At 27.0% G+C, this 22506-nt stretch overlaps 6 protein-coding genes across 16 annotated transcripts; 3 read left to right on the top strand and 3 right to left on the bottom strand.

The window, feature by feature from the left end:
- The first annotated feature begins 59 nt into the window (after window positions 1-59).
- On the top strand, window positions 60-2082 carry LOC122526951 (eukaryotic translation initiation factor 2 subunit 1). 3 transcript variants are annotated; one of them, XM_043650667.1, is made up of 6 exons: window positions 60-217; window positions 543-788; window positions 874-1105; window positions 1184-1416; window positions 1495-1610; window positions 1686-2082. In XM_043650667.1, exons 2-6 carry the CDS (start codon window positions 551-553, stop codon window positions 1869-1871), a joined length of 1005 nt encoding a protein of 334 aa, XP_043506602.1. In that variant the 5' UTR covers window positions 60-217; window positions 543-550; the 3' UTR covers window positions 1872-2082. The 3 variants fall into 3 exon arrangements, with proteins under 3 accessions (XP_043506602.1, XP_043506601.1, XP_043506600.1); XM_043650666.1 differs by having other exon boundaries at window positions 60-271; XM_043650665.1 differs by having other exon boundaries at window positions 62-305.
- Window positions 2083-2225: 143 nt separating this feature from the next.
- Window positions 2226-3090, bottom strand: LOC122526952 (40S ribosomal protein S20). Its single transcript, XM_043650668.1, has 3 exons — window positions 2938-3090; window positions 2620-2725; window positions 2226-2531 (listed from the first exon to the last, which is right to left on the bottom strand). Exons 1-3 carry the CDS (start codon window positions 2938-2940, stop codon window positions 2275-2277), a joined length of 366 nt encoding a protein of 121 aa, XP_043506603.1. The 5' UTR covers window positions 2941-3090; the 3' UTR covers window positions 2226-2274.
- Window positions 3091-3628: 538 nt separating this feature from the next.
- LOC122526937 (sister chromatid cohesion protein PDS5 homolog B) lies at window positions 3629-12120 on the top strand. Of its 5 annotated transcripts, none has more exons than XM_043650625.1 (17): window positions 3629-3912; window positions 4610-4761; window positions 4870-5064; window positions 5197-5387; window positions 5496-5703; window positions 5813-6319; window positions 6402-6700; window positions 6780-7122; window positions 7219-7323; window positions 7400-7819; window positions 7895-8257; window positions 8367-8598; window positions 8730-8977; window positions 9048-9344; window positions 9497-9532; window positions 9646-9696; window positions 9754-12120. In XM_043650625.1, the coding sequence occupies exons 2-17, from the start codon at window positions 4681-4683 to the stop codon at window positions 9808-9810; spliced, it is 3633 nt and encodes a 1210-aa protein (XP_043506560.1). In that variant the 5' UTR covers window positions 3629-3912; window positions 4610-4680; the 3' UTR covers window positions 9811-12120. The 5 variants fall into 5 exon arrangements, with proteins under 5 accessions (XP_043506560.1, XP_043506558.1, XP_043506559.1 ...); XM_043650623.1 differs by having other exon boundaries at window positions 8367-8613; XM_043650624.1 differs by having other exon boundaries at window positions 3629-3985; window positions 8367-8613.
- On the bottom strand, window positions 12116-15588 carry LOC122526938 (probable ATP-dependent RNA helicase DDX27). The gene is made up of 13 exons (XM_043650628.1): window positions 15379-15588; window positions 15073-15261; window positions 14899-14989; window positions 14692-14837; window positions 14296-14601; window positions 14082-14209; window positions 13812-14009; window positions 13584-13728; window positions 13294-13475; window positions 12880-13211; window positions 12544-12789; window positions 12376-12457; window positions 12116-12259 (listed from the first exon to the last, which is right to left on the bottom strand). Exons 1-13 carry the CDS (start codon window positions 15460-15462, stop codon window positions 12166-12168), a joined length of 2223 nt encoding a protein of 740 aa, XP_043506563.1. The 5' UTR covers window positions 15463-15588; the 3' UTR covers window positions 12116-12165.
- A 268-nt stretch (window positions 15589-15856) lies between these two features.
- LOC122526941 (flap endonuclease 1) lies at window positions 15857-17910 on the top strand. Its single transcript, XM_043650634.1, has 8 exons — window positions 15857-16119; window positions 16224-16326; window positions 16395-16561; window positions 16704-16813; window positions 16889-17092; window positions 17176-17394; window positions 17472-17654; window positions 17726-17910. The coding sequence occupies exons 1-8, from the start codon at window positions 16038-16040 to the stop codon at window positions 17801-17803; spliced, it is 1146 nt and encodes a 381-aa protein (XP_043506569.1). The 5' UTR covers window positions 15857-16037; the 3' UTR covers window positions 17804-17910.
- Window positions 17911-18263: 353 nt separating this feature from the next.
- LOC122526939 (reticulon-4-interacting protein 1 homolog, mitochondrial-like) lies at window positions 18264-21432 on the bottom strand. 5 transcript variants are annotated; one of them, XM_043650632.1, is made up of 10 exons: window positions 21197-21432; window positions 20943-21133; window positions 20401-20528; window positions 19962-20202; window positions 19707-19852; window positions 19435-19584; window positions 19087-19376; window positions 18841-19026; window positions 18593-18770; window positions 18264-18527 (listed from the first exon to the last, which is right to left on the bottom strand). In XM_043650632.1, exons 3-10 carry the CDS (start codon window positions 20446-20448, stop codon window positions 18324-18326), a joined length of 1443 nt encoding a protein of 480 aa, XP_043506567.1. In that variant the 5' UTR covers window positions 20449-20528; window positions 20943-21133; window positions 21197-21432; the 3' UTR covers window positions 18264-18323. The 5 variants fall into 5 exon arrangements, with proteins under 5 accessions (XP_043506567.1, XP_043506565.1, XP_043506566.1 ...); XM_043650630.1 differs by having other exon boundaries at window positions 20401-20682; window positions 21197-21431; XM_043650631.1 differs by lacking the exon at window positions 20943-21133 and having other exon boundaries at window positions 20401-20682; window positions 21197-21431.
- Window positions 21433-22506: the final 1074 nt, after the last annotated feature.

The raw sequence follows: 22506 nt of genomic DNA, 5'->3' as shown, positions 1-22506 counted from the left end.
TATATATATAAATATCTTAATTTCTTATTTCTAGTGTATATTTATAATGAAAACATTTGTAATTTATATATAGTGATGTTAATCATAACATTTATCTAAAGATATTCGTTGCGACAGATGTCGCGTTGTTAGAACAAACTTCAAGTTGGCTACGACTATGTATTTTTCTTAATAACCTAATTGAAAATCAAGTAAAAAGTGCACATGGATTATTAACGTACATTAATAAGTTTTTAACATTCTACGAATATTTTGATAGTATAAATAAACGGTTCGTCAATTTTTGTGCAAATATATTTATATTGGTAATTATAAAAAGTCTATTATCACATAATTCGTAGAATTTTTAAAATTAACCTATATGATAACCTTCTGTTTTCAATTTACTAAAATAATATAACAGACATAAACGTTCTTTCATATAGAAAAAGATATTTATTAATAGAAGAAATTAGTTTCATTTATATGATTAGAAAAAATTGTAATATCTTACATGAACATTTCTATTATAAAATTAAATAAATGTAACTTTCTTCATATAGCAATAAAAATGGTGTTGTCGTGTCGATTTTATAAAGAAAAATATCCAGAAGTGGAGGATGTAGTAATGGTAAATGTACGTAGCATAGCTGAAATGGGAGCATATGTACATTTGTTAGAATATAATAATATTGAAGGTATGATCCTTCTTTCTGAATTGTCTAGAAGACGTATTAGATCTATTAATAAACTTATTAGAGTAGGAAAAACTGAACCAGTTGTTGTTATCAGGGTTGACAAGGAGAAAGGTGAAGCATATAAAAGTTATATTAATGAAATAATTTGAAAATTATCTTTATCTTATTTAATTATTTATTAAATAATTCAATCTAGGTTACATCGATCTTAGTAAACGTCGTGTATCAGCTGAAGATGTAGAAAAATGCACAGAAAGATATGCAAAGGCAAAGGCTGTAAACTCAATTCTAAGACATGTTGCAGAATTATTACATTATGATAGTGATGATCAGCTAGAAGAATTATATCAAAAAACTGCATGGCATTTTGAAGAAAAATATAAGAAACAAAAAGCTTCTGCATATGATTTTTTTAAGCAGTCAGTTTTGTAAGTACAAGGAATGAAAAATGTAAAAATAAATGCAAGATTTACGTGATAATAGTTGCTAAAATATTGTTATTTTAGAGATCCATCTATTTTAGCAGAGTGTGGACTTGATGAACACACAAAGGAGGTATTATTGAATAATATTAAACGAAAATTAACTTCCCAAGCAGTTAAAATTAGAGCAGATGTAGAAGTAGCCTGTTATGGTTATGAGGGAATTGATGCAGTGAAAGCTGCTTTAAAAGCTGGATTAGCTCTTTCTACAGATGAACTTCCAATTAAAATTAATTTAATTGCACCTCCATTATATGGTACATTTTTGTACATATATACATTGTTACATAATCTTCATCTATAATTAAAAATTTAAAAATTGAATTTTTTTTTAGTTATGACAACATCTACACCAGAAAAACAAGATGGTTTAAAAGCATTAAATGATGCTATTGATGCTATACAAGATAAGATAACATCATTGGGAGGTGTATTTAATGTTCAAATGGCTGTATGTTATATTGTTATTACAAACTTGTTTATTTTGTTTAATTTATGTATATTGTAACAGTTTTTAAATTTATAGCCAAAAGTTGTTACTGCAACTGATGAAGCAGAATTAGCACGACAAATGGAACGTGCTGAACTTGAAAATGCTGAAGTTGCTGGTGATGATGATGAAGAAGAAGTGGAAGGAATGGATGGATTTAGTGGTGGCGAAGGCGCAGAAGAAGATAAAAAATCTGGAAATGAGTCTCAAGAAGAAGAATAAACATAAAATAAACTAACAAATTACTATGTTTCATTAACTGACAGTTATTCCTAAATCAGAATCATACTTTTATAAGTATGCTACTGCCTTGCTGGACATTATGCAGAATATTTCAAATAAGTACACAATGTATTATAATTTATAAATAATTTTCTATCGATTTCATAAAATAAACAAATCAATAACGTCTAAATTATCATTAATAGAAAAATTGTTTTACTATATCAGCAAAATATTTTTAATGTCCTATTCAAGAAATTTAAATTCTAATCTTTTACATATTTATATGTTAATTACAATTAACTTACCTATGTATTTCATCTTATTAGAATACAAATTTTACACAAATATTTGAATTTTTTATATTTTTATTGAAACTTCATACAGTTTTATTTTAAATTGATTATTCATTTGCAATTGTAACTTCCACTTCAACACCAGGTTCAATGGAAATGCTTGTAATTTGCTTTACAATTTCTGATGGTGAATACAAGTCAATAACTCTTTTGTGAATACGCATCTGAAAACGATCCCATGTTTTCGATCCTTCACCACATGGTGTTTTACGCGTGGTTATCCTTAAAATTTTGGTAGGCATACGAACTGGACCCTTTACTTTTAATTTTTGTTTATTTGCTCCATTTATCAATTCCGAACAAACTAAAACAATAAACAAATTGAAAATTTATGTAATAAAATAAAAAAATGTATTATATAGAAATAATATATACAGAAAAAATGAAATTACCTTTTTCGAGAGAACGCACGTTTCGTGACGTTAATGTAATCCTAATTCTGTGAATAGGAGTTACTTCTTGTCCTGGTTTTTCAGGGTTATCAACTTTTGTACTTGCCTAAAATATTGTCAAATGAAATATAGTTATTATTAAGTATTATATAATAGTATAATATTAAGAGAACACAAAAATATGAACCGCATGTTTGCAAATACAACTAACCTAACAAACAGAATTGACAAGCTTATATTGACAAATTTATAATTCATTTAAAAAATTCAATTAAATATTTTATTTCCAATAAAAAAATTATCGAAATAATCACGTACCATTGTTTAACTGCTTTCCTGGTCGAGATAATCAATTTCTTTTTAAACAAAATTGATTAGCGCTGAACCAATACACGCGCACGTTGCATGTGCTAAATAGAAAAGAGAGAGGAAACAACATGATTTCCGGTTAGGTATAATTTAATGAAAGTGCATTGATAAAATGGTTTTCTTTATGTACAAACGATATTAATACTAACGATAAAATTAATATTTGTACTAATAAATTTTATATCAATTTATAATTTAAAAATCAAAGATAATATTTATATATTTTTATATATTTATATATTTATATATTATCATCAAGTTACAATCGTATGCAAAGATTATTAATAAAACACATAAAACATGTAATATTTACAAATTTTTTTTATATTTTTTTATATTTTCATTTTTTGTAATATGCATTATCGGATTAATTAGGAATTTTTTATTGTACATATTTTTTGTTCCAAAATCTACTAATTACATATATTTAAATGTCATTTTCATCAAAATTCTTTATTAGACTATGGTTTAATTTCGGTTCGATGTATATAACAGAATCATTATAATATTTGGCGTAATATGTTTTCCCATATATTCTAACCAATAGTATTATTATTATTTTCCTTTTAGTACTTTTATGTTAGTGTTGTTTAACTACTTGAATCTGAAGTATTCTCCAATAAAGTTAGACGTAGATAACTTCAAGTGATCAAATTGCGCTGTCGCGTCCTTTGACACGCTTAATCGTTTATGAAAACGATTTCGCTACATTTTTGCTGACATTTTGATCGTTTTACCATGCCAAATATTTACAAAAAATTCAGGAAGTTACGTCGAAGGCGATATATTCGCACTTAGTAGTAATTACAACGTGAAAGTGTGTGAACTCCAAAAACTAAGATAGTGCCGTGTACCCATCACATATATTTGCTTTATTGATATTTTGAGTGTCACAGGCCTTGTGGTGCCTATGCATATCTTGAGGTAATACGTCCTCTAATAAACGTAATATTCAACATCTTTTGTATAATAATGTATTTTAAAATTCTTTATCTCTGTAAGTGTGCTAAATAGTAATGTTGTTTACATTGTTTTCTTATATTTATGCACGAATCGGAGACATAACCTGTTGTGATGTTTCATTATAATTCGTTTTAAAATAATTATATCGTATTTTAATATTAGTAAACATAAATTAGCATGTTATATTATCTTTGAATTAATTGATTTAAGTTATATTTCTCTTATATGATTGATGTTTGTTCCGCGTATGTAGAAACTTTTTCTTACAATTTGTTGATATTAAAAGTATAAAGGCACGTAAAAATAAAAGTTATTAGTTTAATAATAATATAAATATTGATGTTCGCTTTTCTTTCTGATTAATTTGTTCTTTTTTATTTGTTGATTTTATGTTTATTTCTTTCATTTTTAATATCATAAATTTATGTTTCCTTATTTAGTTATATAATTGACTAAGCGTCATATAAAATTATAATTATATTGTAGATTATCATATACATTGAGTTATAACTTACATTGTAAAATATATAGTTTCAAGAATAGCACAGTGTAATTTTAAAAAAATTCATTTTAATAGAATTATTTTATTAGTTAAAACATTCAATATAATATTTTAAAAATTACAAAACAATCACTAATCAGATATATAACATTTCAGAATTTGGACTGTGTTCTAGATTATTTTAAGAATATAAAGTTTTTCACATTTGGTTAAATCATTTAGCAAACATGTCAGAAATAGTTTACCCGCAAGGGTGCAGATCTGTCACAGAAGATCTGGGTCCAGACGAACTTATTAGAAGATTAAAGGTATATCTGATAAAATATTTTATACATATCTTATTTCTTACACAGAATATACATATAAAAAAAATAACAATAAAAGAAATAATTCATATTAAAATATTTACTAAATAGACATTAGCTCATACATTACAAGCAATGGGCCAAGATGAAGGAATGTATCAACAATATATACCACTTGCATTACATTTGGCTGAAGAACATTTTTTAATGCATCAAAGTAAAGATGTACAACTTCTAATTGCGTGTTGCATTGCCGATGTTTTGAGGGTTTATGCTCCAGAAGCTCCATATAAAGATGCAGAGCAGGTAATAAAAGTTAATTAATTACAAAGTTTTAAATACAGAATATTTTTTACAAATATTTCTATTTTGTTTTATTACTAAAATTTAATAGTAAATTACTAATAGTAAAATTTAATAAACTTTTATCTGTCATAGGTCAAAACAATATTTTTGTTTCTGATTAAACAGTTAGCTGGATTAAAAGATCCAAAAGATCCTGCTTTTAAAAGATATTTTTATCTTTTGGAAAATTTAGCATATGTGAAATCATTTAATATGTGTTTTGAATTAGAGGATTGCCAAGAAATCTTCTGTGCACTTTTTTCTCTTATGTTTAGGATAGTAAAGTGCGTATAACATGATTATACAGTACAATACATAAATGAATAGTTAACAAATATAGTTAAATATATCTAAATAAGTATTAAAGCCTCTTGTGATTCTAATGATTTCAGCGATGAACATTCTGGAAAAGTCAAAAGTTTTATGTTAGATGTATTATGTCCACTTATTACAGAATCAGACATTGTTAGCAATGAACTTTTAGACATCATACTTATGAATATCGTAGAACCAAACAAGACACAGAAGAAAAATGCATATTTACTAGCAAAAGAACTCGTAATCAAATGTAGCGATACATTAGAACCATATATTCAAGCAGTGAGTAAAAAAAAACATTATTTTTATTTATAAATCTATAACACAAACAAAACAGAAGTTAATAATACAAAACATTTAATATTTCAATATTTAATTTTAATATTTACAGTTCTTTAACCATGTATTAATCTTGGGCAAGGAGGAAAAAAGTTTACAAATTTGCAAGAAAGTGTACGATTTAATTTATGAATTAAATCATATATGTCCAAGCGTCTTGTTGTCCGTCCTACCACAGTTAGAATGTAAATTAAAATCTTCCTCAGAATCTGAAAGATTGGGTGCTGTAGCATTGTTAGCAAGAATGTTTTCTGAGAAAGGGTCTCAATTAGCTGTGCAACATACGCAATTATGGCGCGCATTTTTAGGAAGATTTAATGACATCAGTGTATCAATTCGTATCAAATGTGTGCAGTATTCAATGCATTTTTTATTAAACCATCCCGAATTGAGGAAAGATATTACTGATACTTTAAAATTAAGACAACACGATGCGGACGAAAGTGTTCGATACGAAGTTGTTATGGCTATAGTGACCACTGCCAGGAGGGACTTTGAAGTAGTGTCAGACAGTGAAGATTTATTAGAATTTGTTAAAGAAAGAACATTAGATAAAAAGGCATGTTATTTTTTATATAAATCATTATATTTATATGAACTGTAAAATATGATAAAATATTAATAATTGAATTAATTTTCAGTTTAAAATCAGGAAAGAAGCAATGGCAGGATTGGCAATGATATATAAAAAACATTTGAATGATGCAGATGTACCGCAAGCTACAAAAAAGGCTGTTACTTGGATAAAAGATAAAATATTACATGGTTATTATATGGCAGGAATGGAAGACAGATTATTGGTAGAAAGATTATTAAACACTTGCTTAGTTCCTTATCAACTACCAGCTGGTGAAAGAATGAAAAAATTGTATCATTTATTAGGTACAATTGATGACCATGCATCTAAAGCATTTGTTGAATTACAAAAGCATCAACTTGCGTAAGTACATTTTTCTTATTTTTTTATATATTATTTAATACATTCATTTTGTATTTTTATATGAAATTTTATACTTTAGTGTGCGAAGGGCAGTGGTTGAATGGTTAGAAATTGTAAAAAAGTCAGATGCTATGGTTGAAGTTGTAACTAAAATCCATCAAATATCTCGCTTTCTACCAGATCCTATGAAGGTGCAAGAATTTTTACAGAAGTTTAGTGCTCACATGAAAAAAGATTCAACTTTATTGCAAGGAATGGAAACAATAGTTCAACCAAATGTTTCTTGTAAAGAGTGCGCAGATACAATAAGTATGGTTCTTAAAAAATTAGGTCAACCTGTCATGACAAATTTGTACTATAACACAATAAAAATGTTATTAGAAAGAGTCAGCTCTGTAATGATTGATGAAGAAGCAATTAGGGTAAGTATATATGGCTATTTTTTTCGTATATATATCTCATATTCATATTCTTACATTATATTTACATTATAAATATCTTACGTTACATTATAACAGGTCTTAATTGGATATGTATTAGACTGTTTAAAAGGAGGCAATGTAATAGAAGAAGTTGGACTTAATCCAAATAATGCAGGTGAAAAGGGTCTGAGGTTACTTGTGGTATGTCTGTAATTTTATTTTACAAAAGCATTTTCATTATTTACGTTTAAATACATATACAATGTTTTTCTTCTAGATGCTCTCATTCGTATTTGGTCCACATTTTCTTCACAATGATATTCTTATGCAACTTGTCCAGCTTTTGCAATTGGAAGATGAAATGGTAGCACCATTGGTTCTTTCAATTTTCACATTTTTAGGAAAATATAAACCTTTATGTGATGTTGCGCCGGATATTATGAATCTTATGGTTCCAATATGTAAAAATTTCGCAGAAACAGGAACACCGAAACAAGCAAAACAAGCTGTCAGGTGTTTATTTGTTAATATGACTAATATCCATGATACTATTTTTCCTGAAATTATTGAAAGAATTAAAAATAGTCTTACACCAACTTCAGAATATTATCGAACATCTATAGTTACATTAGGTCATATAGCTTATAATTTACCAGAAAAGTATCAAGTACAAATAAAAAATATGGTATCTAGGAAGGTAAATCCTGTTCAATTGCTATTATTTTAAAATTATAACATGATTTGATTTAGCTTAAGTGTAACAAATTTATAGATAGTCAAGGAGTTATTAGTGAAAGAAAGCAGTGAACAAACTGCTGATACTATCGAAGGAGACTGGTGCAGAGAAGATCAATTACCTGAAGAAACACGTTGTAGATTAGAAGGATTGAAGTGTATGGCCCGCTGGTTACTAGGATTGAAGACTGATGTACTTTCTGCGCAAAAGACATTTAGAATGTTGAATGCATTTGTAGTAAACAAAGGAGATCTTTTGCAGCAGAGTCGTTTAAGTAAAGCAGAAATGAGTTGGTTACGGTTACAAGCTGGTTGTTCAATGCTAAAGATTTGCGAACAAAAAGGTGTTGGTGATCAATTTACGGCAGAACAATTCTACAATTTGTCTCAACTTATGGTGGTACGTTTTTATAAATTATGATTTATTAATATATCTTTTAAAATAAATTTTACATGTATATATAAATATAAATTTTGTTAAAGAAAATGTAAAAATATATTTTTTATAGGACGAAGTTCCACAAGTGAGAGAAGCTTTTGGTAGCAAATTACATAAAGGACTTGGAAGAGGAATTCCAAATAAGTGTTTGCCACTAGATTTTATGGGCTATTATGCGCTTGCTGGAAAGGAACAGGATAAAAGATTAAAATGTGTTTTAAAAACTTATATGCAAACCGATATAAATAAGAGGAGAGATTATGTTAAAACATTGTCATTGGGTACAGTGGAACGGGCCATGGGTAAGAAACTAAATAGTAAGGCATTATCGAAATATTGTTTAACATTATTTTTTATTATTAAAATATATATTATTGCGGAAAAAGATAAATATAAAATATTCTGTTTAATTGTTATTATATTGATATTACAGGTCAGCTGCCGCACATTCTTCCTGACTATATGTTAGTATTTGCAGTCCCTATTCTTGCACATGATCCAGAATTTACAAGTCATCTAATGATTAATCAGTTGAAAGTGATACAGCAATGTTTATGGTTTATATTAGAACCACTTATAACAAAGAATGAATATTATTGTTATGGTTTTTATAAAAATCTTATAGAACGAATGAAAAGTCATAAAGATGCTTTAAAACCTGAAGATAATAACATGAATTATGTAATTATAATAAATTATTTATTATTTATGCATTAAGTATAAATAGTTTATATTTCCTATGTATTTGCAGAAATTATGGGCTGTTTGCGATTTGGCTATGAATGTGATATATACAAAAACAACAAATTTCGACATGAAAGAATTCCCAAGTGAAACACGAATTCCCACTATGTACTTCAAACGAGCAGATGAATTATTGGCTAATACTAGGAATTACTTACCTGCTGAAATGCAAATAAATATGTCGAATCCTAAAGGAAAAGGTTCTCTTCATAATACACATTCTGTCAGTGAAAGACCACAACGTAGAGCTAAGTCCAAACAACAAAAGGAAGTGGGCATTGGGCCAAATGAAACTGATGCAAGGGTAAGACAATTAAAATAATACATAGCTTTTATACAAAGTATGATTTAGATCGTTAATTTATTATGTAGATTTAATTTATAATTTTTTTATGAATAATATATATGTATATATAAATAAGTCTTAAAAAAACTATGAGTATATGTAATTTCAAGCTGCAAATTGGAGAAGTGGAATGTATTGATGCACAGGTAAAATTATTTATAATATATTTATATTAAACATTTATTTTTATTTTGTAACATATACTTCATATTTCAAAAATATAAAATGCCATATAAATGTATTAAAAATTTTCTTACAGCCAGCAGAAGCATCGGAAACTAGAATTCAATTACCTGGTTTAGAGGAAGAAGTAAGTAAACATATTTGTAATTGCAATTTGGTGTATAGTAAAGCTATAATTTTTCAGATTGAAGAACCACCAGCAAAGAGGGCATTAAGAGAATCAGATAAAGTAAATAAATAATTAAGTGAATGAACTATATTCAAGGGGATGTTAGTAATAGGGGAAAGACTTAAAGGACGTGATGATCATAAAAATTAAAGAATCTAAAAATACTTTACAAATTAGAAAACAGAATATTTTGGTTATGTACAACAATTAATAAACCTGTCATTCGCGTATGTCTAGACAGTAAGATGTTAAGATAATGATACAGTAACGTCAAATAATTAATACATGTAAGCTTACAAGTCAAAGAACTTTATGGAGTTACATCATATTCTTAAAGAAATTAAAAATTTAGTATTTGGCTATGTAAAAGATACTCTTGTTTTAATTATGAAATGGAACATAAATTTGTTTTGCTTTTAATTTCTCTATACATTAAGAAAAGCAGTGGCACATTCAATGATAAAAAATACAATCCTTCAAACTTTATAACTGTATGACCATTATCTTTTTTATATAAGTTTTGAAAAATATTTCCCAATTAAAAGTCTTTCTTTCTTATGAAATATCTGACAATTGTTACATTGTTCACTTTTGCATTGATGAATACAAATGTTTATACTATTTCATGTGCATTTTTCTTCATAGATCAATGAAACTATATAAAAATTTTTGTAAACCATTTCCAATTAGTAAAATCCATACATGATATCATCGAATTTAATTGTAGTTTTCAGTAAAAAATAATCATATTTATTATACATCGAAACAATACACTTCATTAAATCTTTATACGCAGAAGAGAACAACATGACGTTGTTGGATTTCTGTGAACATCGTGTACTAGACAAAAAAGTGTGTCAATTGGCTTTGTGATCCAAAGTTTGTTTCTATTAATTCGATTATCATTATTATTATTATCATATTATATTATTATTAATATTATTACCTTATTACTATTATTTTATCAAAAAAATGACAATTTTGATAACCATTATTTTCTGAAAAGATAGGTATTTTATGAAATTATTTGTTTATATTTTAATCCTAAATTAATTTAAATGAGATTTGGTCAGCGCACGGCCACTAATTATTAATTTATTTCAGATAAGGTGTCCTTCTAAATACTTCAACAATATATAATACATGTATACATATAAATATCTTCGACTTCGACGATAGTGCGCATTCATATAAAAAATAATCGTAAAAATTTTTGTTATACAAAAGTATCAACAATGCACCACCAATTTAATAATCAGTTGAAGTTTATCATTCTCGAATGTGGCAGTTATTTTCCATTACTGTCATTATTGTATATGTATTATAAATTACTTTCATATCACTTCAATTCAAATTTGTATCCAAAACATTTTTATATGTATAAAAAATGTAGTAAAAGTATTATTCCGTTATCTCAGAGAATTGTATACATATTTTAAATGACTTAAAAAGCTTCATATTTTTATTTTGTATTTTATAAGGTGTTAAAAAACATTCATTGCATTTATAAATATTTATGTAATAGTAATTTTACATATATAAATGTTTTTTGTTATATATATTATCTATTGTTTTAAACATAATGTATTCAGCATATAAAATATTTTTTATTTCACAAATATAACGATCAAAAATAAATAAAACTTCTGAATAAATATAGATTAAGTGTAAAATTTTATTTATAGAATTTACTTAATATTTAGAATTAAAAATAAATATCCTTACATTTTTTAGAAAAAAATCAGGAAATTGGATACAAATTTGAATAGCATTCAAATAATTTAAAATGGGCCTAGGTTTTATAAAATTTCTTTTATCATCGTTAGAACTTAGTCTTAAGCATTAAATTGTATTAAACTTTAAGATGAGAATGAGAATTATGTATGAGGCTGTGAATGGTGATGAATGTTTGTTCTTATTATATAAACATTATAGAATTAACACATACCTATTACCTCTTCACTGAAATTACAGTACAATGCAAATTTTACTATTTTTAATTTTTTAAACATTCATAAAAGTCATTTTTTATTTGTCATGTACAAAGCATTGTTCATAAGTCATCAACAGTATATACTGTTATTGTAATATTGTTAATTCTAATTCAGCTTCTTAAAATTTAATTTGATACTTCTTTAAATAATTTGTAAGTTTAAGTTGTTTTGAATTAAAATAAAATTGTATTTTGTAGCATTATTATCAAATATCTGTTTTTATAAGTATTTAATTGCATGGTACTGCAATTTTTTCAAACAGGTTATAGACTACAAAGTATACATATTCTGATGAAAAAAAAACAATTAATCAGTCTATTCATCTGTCAATCTGTGAGACATAAATGACGCATTGTAACGGTTCTATAATAAAACAAATTAAGTAAAATGGTATGTATTTAATCAGATATAGTTACAGATATCAAAATTTAATTTAACGTTTTTTAAGATTTTTTCTATTATCCTTCTTCCCTACGCTTAAATTTTTTACACTTTTTCTTTTATTCTGATTCTTTTTAACATTTGCCCTAAAATAAATGAAATAATTGCTTATAAAAATAATATTATATATGTATGTTTATAAAAATAATCTAAAAAAATTTGTAATACCTAATTTTAATTTATTCTAATAAAATATACTTACTCGTAACGCATTTTTTTCACAGCTTTTTTACTTGTATTTGTTAAATCAGCAGCAAATGAAGATTTTGGCCGTTTTTGTGATACTAAAATAGAATTGAAATTATAAGCAAAAAAGAGATTTAATTTTTTGTAGCTAAAAAGAACAGTTTACTTTTATACTACAATATACCTCTTCTATTAGATGCAAATTTATCATCCTCAATAATTGTTCGAATTTTACTTTGTTTGTTCTTTTTTTTAGCTAATCTTGCTTGATATGCTGCAATTTTTTCTAATTCTCTTTTGGTTCTATCCTCTGCTGTTTCCTTTTTAGGTTTTTTAGATTTCTCTTTCTTTTCTTCAACTACATTTAATGGTTTTGTACTTTTTTGTTTCTTCTTCTTATTTGGTTGTTTTTCAGTTAATGATAATTTCTCTAAAAATGATACAAATTATTATGATATCTATATTGTGCGTGAAATTTTATATAACTACAACTAATAGATAAAAAAAAAATTAAAATTACCTTTTTCTTCTTTTCTTTCTTTTTGAGTTTGGAACCAAGTTCTTTGAGCCTCTTTATTATTTTCGTTCTTTAATAATTTTTCTACTCGATTTGCTTGATTTTCTATCTTAGCTAATTCTCTTTCATTTCGTTCCTCTTCTAAAATTTTGTCAACATCAGGTTCAAGAGATTGTAATTTTTTAGAATATTTATGAATTATATCAGGAGGTATTATTCGATTCTTTACTGGATTTTTTGCATTTTTAATAATCTCTTTAACTAAAGAACGTTCTTGTTCTCCAGCTAATGATACTGATACTCCAATACGACCAGCTCTTGCCGTTCTTCCAACTCTAACAAGTGCATTATCAAATAATCAGCTTTTTCTTGTAACAAATATTTGTAAAAATTTACATACAAATAAAATATCGATACCTATGAATATAATGTTGCATAGTAGCTGGCATTACAAAATTAATTACAGTTTTTACCCCACTAATATCTAAACCTCTTGCAGCAACATCTGTTGCTAATAAAATATCTATTTCTTCGTTTTTAAATTTTGTTAAATTTTCTAGACGTTGTGGTTGTGTAAGATTTCCATGAAGTTCTCCAACCTACCGATTATGTAAAATAAAAAAAAGATTAATTCAAGATTTAAAAAATTATCTTTTTTTATTATAAATCTTCATTCATATCAATATTCATTAAGCTATTTTAAATACCTTGATACCTAATAATCCTAACAGAATGTGTAATCTATGAGCCTGTTTTTTGGTTTGTACAAAAACCATGACATGATCATGAAAGGTTCTACGAATTAAGGCTGCCAAAATTGCTTCTCGATCTCCTTCTCTTTCTTTTCGTATCCTTTCGTATCGTTTATATAATAAATAAATATAAACATTAAATAAAAATATAAACATAATTAGTTGCATAAGATATTATTTTACCGGATAAATTCTTGGCGTAAATTAAAAGCGACATCCTGATTACTATCTACGAAAACTTTAACAGGTTTATCTAAAGATACAGCAGCCAAATCTTTCACCTTTTCAGTCATAGTAGCTGAGAATAAAATTGTTTGTCTACTTCTAGAGCATTGTTTTACTATGTACTTCATCTGTTCTGCAAAGTATTCATCTAACATCCTTGAATAAAATATATAATCTTCTAATTATAATATGAAAGGAATATAAATTAGACATTGTTTTTTTATTTACCTGTCTGCTTCATCTAATATAAGCACTTCGATGTTATCTAATGAAAATGATGGTGCATTTCTTAAATGATCAATTAATCTTCCTGGAGTAGCTATTACTATATCTGGGTTCTTTCTTAATACAGCTTCCTAATATAAATATAGTAATAAATTAGTACAAAATTACTGATTTGTAATATTCATTTAGTAATATTGCTACAATATAATCTACATACTTGAGTTTTCACATCTAAACCACCCACAGATAACCCTACTTCAATTGTTGTAAATTGGGATAATTGTTTTGTAACTTGATACACTTGCACACCAAGTTCTCTTGTTGGAACAAGAACAAGAACACGAGAAATAGCAGGACCATCTAATGGTCTATATAATAATCTTTCTAGAGTTGGCAACATATAAGCTGCAGTTTTACCAGTACCTGTAGCAGCACAACCACATATGTCACGACCCATTAATGCAACAGGAATAGTAGAAGCTTGTATAGGTGTAGGATGCACAAAATTCATGGTTGTTATAGCCTTTGAAGAATATACATCATGAATTAGTATTTGATAATATATGAAATATTAAATTTAAAGTCTATATAATGTAATGTATTTACATAATACCTTTAATAAAGGACGGGATAAATTCATTTGATAAAATGTTGCATGAGATTCTATATTTGAATACTCTTCAAAATTGATTGTTTCTTCGTCATTTTCTTTAATTATCTTTTTCTTTTTACTTTTCTTTTTTTTAGTCTTAAATATATCTAAAATAAAACATATTTATAATTTTACATCATAAAACAAAACTTAATGAAGTATTGTTACCTTTTTTAAGTTCATCTTCCGATAAAGATAGTTCACTATCTTCTTTTTTAATCTCAGGTAAATCTGCATTGGTTTCACTATCAAGTTCATCCTGAAAAAACAAGACACAATGGTAATTATTATATTTACCATTAGAATAATTATAAGAAATAACATAAAATTATATGTACATACTTGTGTCTCATGTTCAGACCCTCGCCTAATTCTTTTAATTTTGTCATCAAGTTTTGTTTTAGCTTTTCTTTTTATGTACTTGCTTAAGTCATTCCATGTGTCTTTATTATAATCGGAAATATCACTTAAAAATTGAAAGTTGTTATCAAAGTCTTTATTTTCTTTTTTCTTTTGTTTGCTGGGCTGAAACTACATTAATTCCGAAATTTTTATCTTTCCAAATCAAGAATTATACGAAAAATAAACATCATTTTTAATTACGTAAAGTTGTAGTAATGCAACATAATTTGTTAAATTATATCTTACATCATCTTCAATGTCAGAATCTTCAGAGAAATTTGGCACTTCTTGATCATCTTCAATTGTTTTTATTAAATCGCAATTATCCATTTCCCATAACAAATATATGTATTACAAAAATATATTACAAAGCCTCATACAACTTCTAATACTTCAACCACGTGGAACCATGTACTATAGATATGTACATACTTACGTACATTGATATTGACACATACATATAGCGACACAAGTTATAAAGTATTAATTTATGACGTATTTCCATTGACATTATTATAATAATATCATATAATTATTGTAAAATATATATTATTATTTATCAAAATACCTTCTTAATTTCAAATATGCAGTAATGATATATGAATCCAATTTATTATATGAAACTTCATGATTTTATTTGATATCAACATAAATATTATAATACTCGACATAAATAGTGCAATATTACACAATAATCATCTTAATAGAATAAATTTTAGTAAAATAAAAAAGATTTGTATGTAGTAAATGTTTTAGTAACTTTAATTTTCGTAATATCTAATGAACAAACTGTAGTAAAATATTGGCGCGAAATCTCCTTTATTTACACATGTCCTTTCGATTATATGTCTCACGTACCATTTATTTAACTTAACCCGATAATTAGGTGACTGAGTGATATTATCATGGGTATTTTAGGTTTAGCAAAATTAATAGCAGATATATCGCCAGGGGCCATTAGAGAACAGGAGTTGAAGCATTATTTTGGTACATTTATTACATATTTCATTAAAATATTTCGGAGTTCTGAATCACATTAAGATCAAAATTCATTGAAGATAACTATTTTACATTCTCATTTTTTATTCTAGGTCGTAAAGTGGCCATAGATGCATCTATGTGTTTATATCAATTTCTTATTGCTGTACGGAGTGAAGGAGCTCAACTTACATCTGTAGATGGTGAAACAACAAGGTATATACTTTAACAAGTGACTATATATATATAATTTTGTATTACTTTTAATTTTTTCAATATTACAGTCATTTAATGGGTACGTTTTATCGAACAATACGTCTAGTAGAACAAGGAATAAAGCCTGTATATGTATTTGATGGAAAACCACCAGATCTGAAAGGTGGAGAATTAGCTAAACGAGCTGAAAGAAGAGATGAAGCACAGAAGTTGTTACAGGCAGCAGAGGAAGCTGGTACTTCCAAACATCTTACTGTTTTATCTTAAAAATGATTATATTTTTCCTTAATTTGGTTTAATATTATTATATATGTATAATAAGTAGAGATTACATCAATTTATGTATCATTTTAAAATTTTTATTATATATCTTTTAGGAAATGCAGAGGATGTAGAAAAATTTAATAGAAGATTAGTAAAAGTTACAAAAACACATGCAGAAGAAGCTAAACAATTATTGCAGTTAATGGGCATTCCTTTCATTGATGTAGGTAGATATAGTAGATATAGAATAAGACATGTTTGATCATAAATTTCACTGCAATATGTTGCTCCTTTATAGGCTCCTTGTGAAGCTGAAGCTCAATGTGCTGCTTTGGTAAAGGCTGGTAAGGTCTATGCAACAGCTACAGAAGATATGGATGCACTTACTTTTGGATGCAATGTTTTGCTCAGACGACTAACATTTAGCGAAGCAAGAAAAATGCCCATACAAGAGTTCCATTTTGATAAAGTATTAGAAGGCCTTGAATTAAATCATAATGAAGTACGTAAAAATTGTATTTAAAAGGCAATTAAAAATATTTATTTTCTAAGAATTAATCATTTGTGGTTTTCGCTTATTTACAGTTTATTGACCTTTGTATAATGTTGGGTTGTGATTATACAAATAGCATTAAAGGAGTCGGACCAAAAAGAGCTATAGAATTAATTAAAACACATAGATCACTTGAGAAAATCATAGAAAACTTGGATACTAAGAAGTTTCCCATTCCAGAAGATTGGAATTATAAACAAGCTCGATTATTATTTCAAGAACCTGAAATAACAGATCCTGAAACGATTGATGTAAATATAATATTGTATATGTAACACGAGGAATAGATGATTAAAAATATTTATAATTATTTTAATTTTTGCATAAGTTGAAATGGACAGAACCTGATGAGGAAGGATTAATAAAATATCTATGTGGTGATAAGCAATTTAATGAGGAAAGAGTAAGAAATGGGGCAAAGAAACTGCATAAAGCACGAAATACTTCTACCCAAGGACGACTAGATACATTCTTTAAAGTACTATCAAGCCCAAATCCTTTGAAGCGTAAAGTAAGTATAAATAATGGTTTCTAAAATCATTCTTTTTTTCTGATCAATTAAATTTTCTTATATTAAAATAGGTGGAAGACTCAAAGACAACGAATAAAAAAAATAAAAAGGGGACAATAGGAAAACCACGTGGAAGACCACCAAAATAATTGTTTGGAATACTCATAGTTTCTTAATTTTTACAAGTCTTATATATGAATATTTATACAAATATAATGGTCTCGAATAATTTCTCGAATAATCATATATGTATAAAATTGCTGCAAATAAATCTGAATATATTACAATATAACAGTTTTATATTTATTTGATAAAACTATACAAATTCAAGTAATATTTTTTTATTTTACATATGTATACATATACCACCCAATATTTATTGTCTAACTTCCTGGTATATTTTGTTACATAGTTTTTTTTTTCATTTATATATACAAGTAAATAACAATTTGAAATTATATAAACTATGTAACTGCATATATAAAGTAAATTTTATTACAATATTTATTCAGTCTTGTTTTTGCATCATATGTCTTTATTAAAGTTTATTTGAATGTTGGATGGTATTTGGCAGTAATTAGGTGGTAGGGATATTATTTAAGATATATATTAATAAAAGAAACTGATATTTATATAACTGAAATCTTTTCTACACATAATATTCAATTGTCACTGAAATGTTATTATAGTACTACCAATAGCATTGGGATCTAGTATATGATATAATGCTTGTTCGATATTGTAAGGTCCATACACCCTGTCTACAACCATCTGTAATTGATCAGCGTCAACTAAATCGCACAATGCCTGCAAGTACGTTGCATTCATTTTCGAACCTTCTTTCCACTGATGCATATTAAATCCAAGCACGTACTACAAGAAACTTTATATAAATATCGAATTTAGAATCAAATTATTAAGTACATAATTTTATGTACCTGAACTAGTAACTTTATTCGTACACATCCAGCAAATATGCTTCCAAATATGAAACCTAATGAGTCAGATGTTAATTGTTCGGGAACAGTCGAGACATAAGAACCATAAGGCATTAAGTGCTGCTTTAATATACGTTCGTCAATTGGTTGTCCTCCAGTATAAAATATAGAATCGAATCTAAAAATACATTAATTACTTAACACAAATAAATTTATTTTCCATAAAATAATGTTTATATTTTACATACTTATCATGTAATTGCAACTCTTTTTCTACATCTGAATCGTCTAGTGCTATAACATCATCTGCTCCTAAAGCTTTTGATACAGGAATTGCATTTGGTCTAGACATTGTAACTACATATCCACCCCATAACTTAACTAATTGAGTTAAGATACAACCAACAGGGGTATTTCCACCATATATAAGTACTCTATAAAATATTTAAAAAGTATATAACAATAACTGATACTTTTCTATTTAATTATTATACCGTTTTCCTTTTGCATTGCCTTCTTGAATTGCAGATCTATTAACCAAGGCATCCCAGGCTAAGCATCCACTGTAGGGTAGACTTGCAGATGCTTCAAAGGTAAAAAGTTTCGGTCGTTTAACTACTTGACTTTCTGGGACAACTATATATTCTGCCATTGTACCAGGAGCCCATGAAGGTACAGCTAACAATACTTCATCTCCAATATCAAAATTGATAACATTTTGTCCTATACCTACCACTATTCCAGTGCAATCTCTGCCTAATGTCACTGGTAGTTCTTTGTGTTTCTAAGAATGGATAAATAAAATTTTTTAACACACTATGACAAAGTTTTAATTTACTTACACCAGAATTGAGGAGTCTTCTGTAAATTTTGGAGTAACCATAACATATCTTTGTATCAACAATATTAACAGAAGCTGCTTTAACTTGTACCAATAATTCATTAGATCTTTCAATTATAGGCATTTCTGCATCATCTATCATAGATACACCCTGTATTATTATAATAAAGATATATTTTCTTCAGTAATATTACTTCGGTTGTTTATATTATTCAGTTATATTAACTTAAAGTTATTTATTTTCATATGTATTAATATAATTTAATACAATACCTCAATACCAATGTAATGGTGACATATTACAGCTTTTATATGATGCATATGATGAGATACATGCCCCCAATTGATTCCAATATAATAACCAATTAAAGTACCAACAATTAAACCTGCTAGACAAAATGCAAGTTCTCTTTTTGACACTGAAAAAAAAAATTTTTTTTATATTAAAAGAATTATATTTCTATGATATTTTTTTCTGTTTCAATTAATATTAATATTAAGTTATAAAATGTCCAAACTTTTTGATACCTTCATTGTTATATAAACTCTTTATTTGTTTGTAAAGTCCTCTGACATTAATGTGTGCATTATAATATTGAAATTGCAATTGTTCCCAAGCATTTTCAATCCAAATAAGTATATGTTGTACAATGTCCTTGACATTTTGCATGTTTTGGTTTTCGTGTAATTTGTAAAAAACTTGACGTGCTTGAGTTAACAATGTTATAATCCATTGTTGCCCTTGTTGTGCAAGTAACGAGGTTTGAATCTTCTCTCCCCCCCAAAAAAATTTAATGTACGATATTGAAAAGAGAAAGTGGAATATCAATTATATTTTTTTAATTTGGGAACAAATGTAATAATATATATAATAAATGTAATATATATATATATATTGCTAATAAATTAAAAAAAAGAAAAAAGAAACAAAGTTGTCAATATTACTTTTATTGAAAATTGCAATTACCTGAAGTGTCTCGAATTGATTTGATAGGTGGAACCAAATCTCTTCCATTATTTCGTAAACACGTCTTGTTTGACAGTTTTAATTTAGTACATTATTTTAAATTACACACTGTTACAGTGACCGGTTAACTGGAAATGCAGCACAGTTGTGATATAAATAAACGATTAACACATTTTGTATAACTCAAAATAGATATCAAGATTCTGTTTTAAAGTATGACTGCTTCGTAAATATTGGGATTCGTCATTTTTGAGTTGCATGTAAAATATTATCTTCTTATGACTGCAAAGGAATTTTATAAGAAATGATGCAACGTCGTTTTTTAAATGAAATAGGTTAGCTCGAATTGTGTAAATTTGACGAAAGTTTATTTGTTTTGTATGTGTTACAATAATATAACGAAGATGAAATTTTGTCACGTGGTGCAAAAGTAATATTGACAAAATCTCGTTGTATATCGATAAAAAGTACTTTCGTTTTTGCCAATACAGTAAAAAATAACGCAGTAAACAATGAAACTATTTTAAAAGAAAAATTATCACCTTTGCATGTGTACATATGTTCCTGATAATAGATATATTTATATTTGTAGATTGTATAACATTAACATACATATATATTGACGTTATTTTTTTCAAGTGCTGAATAATATTTTCATTGAAAGGAAAATTATCTGCGTTTTGATTTTATACAACGAAATGGATTAGACATTTATTATTCGATTGATTGACTTCTAAAAAGAAATAATTTGTTAATGTTATGCAATTATATCGTATATGTATACATATATTCATACCTTGTCAAAAATGTAACTAATCACAATACATTTTCTTGTATTGGTTGAGAGGACAATGGCGTACGGCCAATATGTGTCATGTACGTTCGAGAATGGTTCAAACAGTTACTACTACAAAATAGACATGGACGCAGAATACACGAAGCATACAATATATTTTTCCGACCTACGATTGGGAGGTCTATGGACCCTTTTATCATTTTCATGTCATATCCTGCCGTACCAATTCAGATAAGTTTTGCACCGCCATTACCGACGACATATGTATGTAATAAGATGATTTCAGTTAGTTACTAGCTTCACATTTCGGTTTCTGAAAGTTTGACAAAGCTGCAATGAGTTTCAAAAATCATATTCCTGGCGCATTTACTACTTGACCAACCTCGATCGTTTCACTTGATGTAATTTTCTAATTTACCGTTCTTTAAATATAAAGTGCGCTAAAAAAACCAGTGATTTTTTTACTATGTCGGTATGATCACACAAAACCCCAGTAAGGTACTAGGTTTATTCATTCATCTCGTCGGTATCCATAGTTAGTTGTATTTCGTCTGTGGGTAAAGTTGAAGTGCGATAATTTCAATACTCGGTATGAAGATATAGATAAAGTAGTTGCAAAGTAGTGTTGATAAAGTAGCGTACTACTCTGAATTATTTTAAAATTTTTCATCAGATGGCAATATTTTACCTTTATATAGAATTGTTTATACGCAATTACATACAATTTCCGTTGAAACATAAAGAATTACTATAATCACTTTAATTGTATGAAAAATTAAACATTTCGAGAAATATTAAAAAAAAATTGATATTTTAATACTATGAAAAGAATCCCAATTAAAAGAGTAAAAATATTTTTTCAACAATTATAACTTTGCATGTTTATTTTATTTCTTTTTCTACTTTTCGTTTCATTTTTGTAATTATTTATTACTGAATAGTTTGCGCTGTCTCTCTATTCTTCCAGTTGAAAGACTAAAACTATATCTTCAACGAATTACATATTTATTCACGTATTTTTACTTTATATTTCTCCCTATTTTATTTCTGTAATTATTTAGTTAAACAATTTTTACTAGCTATTCTTGAACTTTCCCTACGCTCAATATATACATATATAAAATTAACAATTAAATACGTAAAATATCATTTACACCTCGTTTGCAACGTGTTGATATCAATATCATTGTAACGCGCGAATATTGAAAACTTACACATATTCTGCATTTTGAAATGCTGGCTGGATCGTGCGAAATTGTTCGATCGACCGGAAGGAGCGGCCTTTCGAACGTATCCAGAGAATGTCTTCG

Source organism: Frieseomelitta varia, unplaced genomic scaffold (assembly GCF_011392965.1).
Source record: "Frieseomelitta varia isolate USP_RPSP 00005682 unplaced genomic scaffold, Fvar_1.2 scaffold_204, whole genome shotgun sequence".
NCBI lineage: Eukaryota > Metazoa > Arthropoda > Insecta > Hymenoptera > Apidae > Frieseomelitta > Frieseomelitta varia.
This window is presented reverse-complemented; position numbering and strand designations above follow the sequence as displayed.

What these genes read in the sequence shown, in the direction of transcription:
- LOC122526951 (XM_043650667.1), top strand. Translation starts at nt 551, where the DNA reads ATGGTGTTGTCGTGTCGATTTTATAAAGAAAAATATCCAGAAGTGGAG. An exon ending in TTTTTTAAGCAGTCAGTTTT is followed by an intron (nt 1,106 to 1,183) that starts GTAAGTACAAGG and finishes TTGTTATTTTAG; the next exon opens with AGATCCATCTATTTTAGCAG. An exon ending in AATTGCACCTCCATTATATG is followed by an intron (nt 1,417 to 1,494) that starts GTACATTTTTGT and finishes ATTTTTTTTTAG; the next exon opens with TTATGACAACATCTACACCA.
- LOC122526952 (XM_043650668.1), bottom strand. An exon ending in CGTGCGTTCTCTCGAAAAAG is followed by an intron (nt 2,532 to 2,619) that starts GTAATTTCATTT and finishes TTATTGTTTTAG; the next exon opens with TTTGTTCGGAATTGATAAAT.
- LOC122526937 (XM_043650623.1), top strand. Translation starts at nt 4,681, where the DNA reads ATGTCAGAAATAGTTTACCCGCAAGGGTGCAGATCTGTCACAGAAGAT. An exon ending in AAAGAACATTAGATAAAAAG is followed by an intron (nt 6,320 to 6,401) that starts GCATGTTATTTT and finishes ATTAATTTTCAG; the next exon opens with TTTAAAATCAGGAAAGAAGC. An exon ending in CATGGGTAAGAAACTAAATA is followed by an intron (nt 8,614 to 8,729) that starts GTAAGGCATTAT and finishes TTGATATTACAG; the next exon opens with GTCAGCTGCCGCACATTCTT.
- LOC122526938 (XM_043650628.1), bottom strand. Translation starts at nt 15,462, where the DNA reads ATGGATAATTGCGATTTAATAAAAACAATTGAAGATGATCAAGAAGTG. An exon ending in TATCCCGTCCTTTATTAAAG is followed by an intron (nt 14,602 to 14,691) that starts GTATTATGTAAA and finishes TATTCTTCAAAG; the next exon opens with GCTATAACAACCATGAATTT. An exon ending in GTTTAGATGTGAAAACTCAA is followed by an intron (nt 14,210 to 14,295) that starts GTATGTAGATTA and finishes TATTTATATTAG; the next exon opens with GAAGCTGTATTAAGAAAGAA.
- LOC122526941 (XM_043650634.1), top strand. Translation starts at nt 16,038, where the DNA reads ATGGGTATTTTAGGTTTAGCAAAATTAATAGCAGATATATCGCCAGGG. An exon ending in GGAGTTGAAGCATTATTTTG is followed by an intron (nt 16,120 to 16,223) that starts GTACATTTATTA and finishes TTTTTATTCTAG; the next exon opens with GTCGTAAAGTGGCCATAGAT. An exon ending in TTGAATTAAATCATAATGAA is followed by an intron (nt 17,093 to 17,175) that starts GTACGTAAAAAT and finishes GCTTATTTACAG; the next exon opens with TTTATTGACCTTTGTATAAT.
- LOC122526939 (XM_043650632.1), bottom strand. Translation starts at nt 20,448, where the DNA reads ATGGAAGAGATTTGGTTCCACCTATCAAATCAATTCGAGACACTTCAG. An exon ending in ACCATTACATTGGTATTGAG is followed by an intron (nt 19,585 to 19,706) that starts GTATTGTATTAA and finishes ATAATAATACAG; the next exon opens with GGTGTATCTATGATAGATGA. An exon ending in GGCAATGCAAAAGGAAAACG is followed by an intron (nt 19,027 to 19,086) that starts GTATAATAATTA and finishes AATATTTTATAG; the next exon opens with AGTACTTATATATGGTGGAA.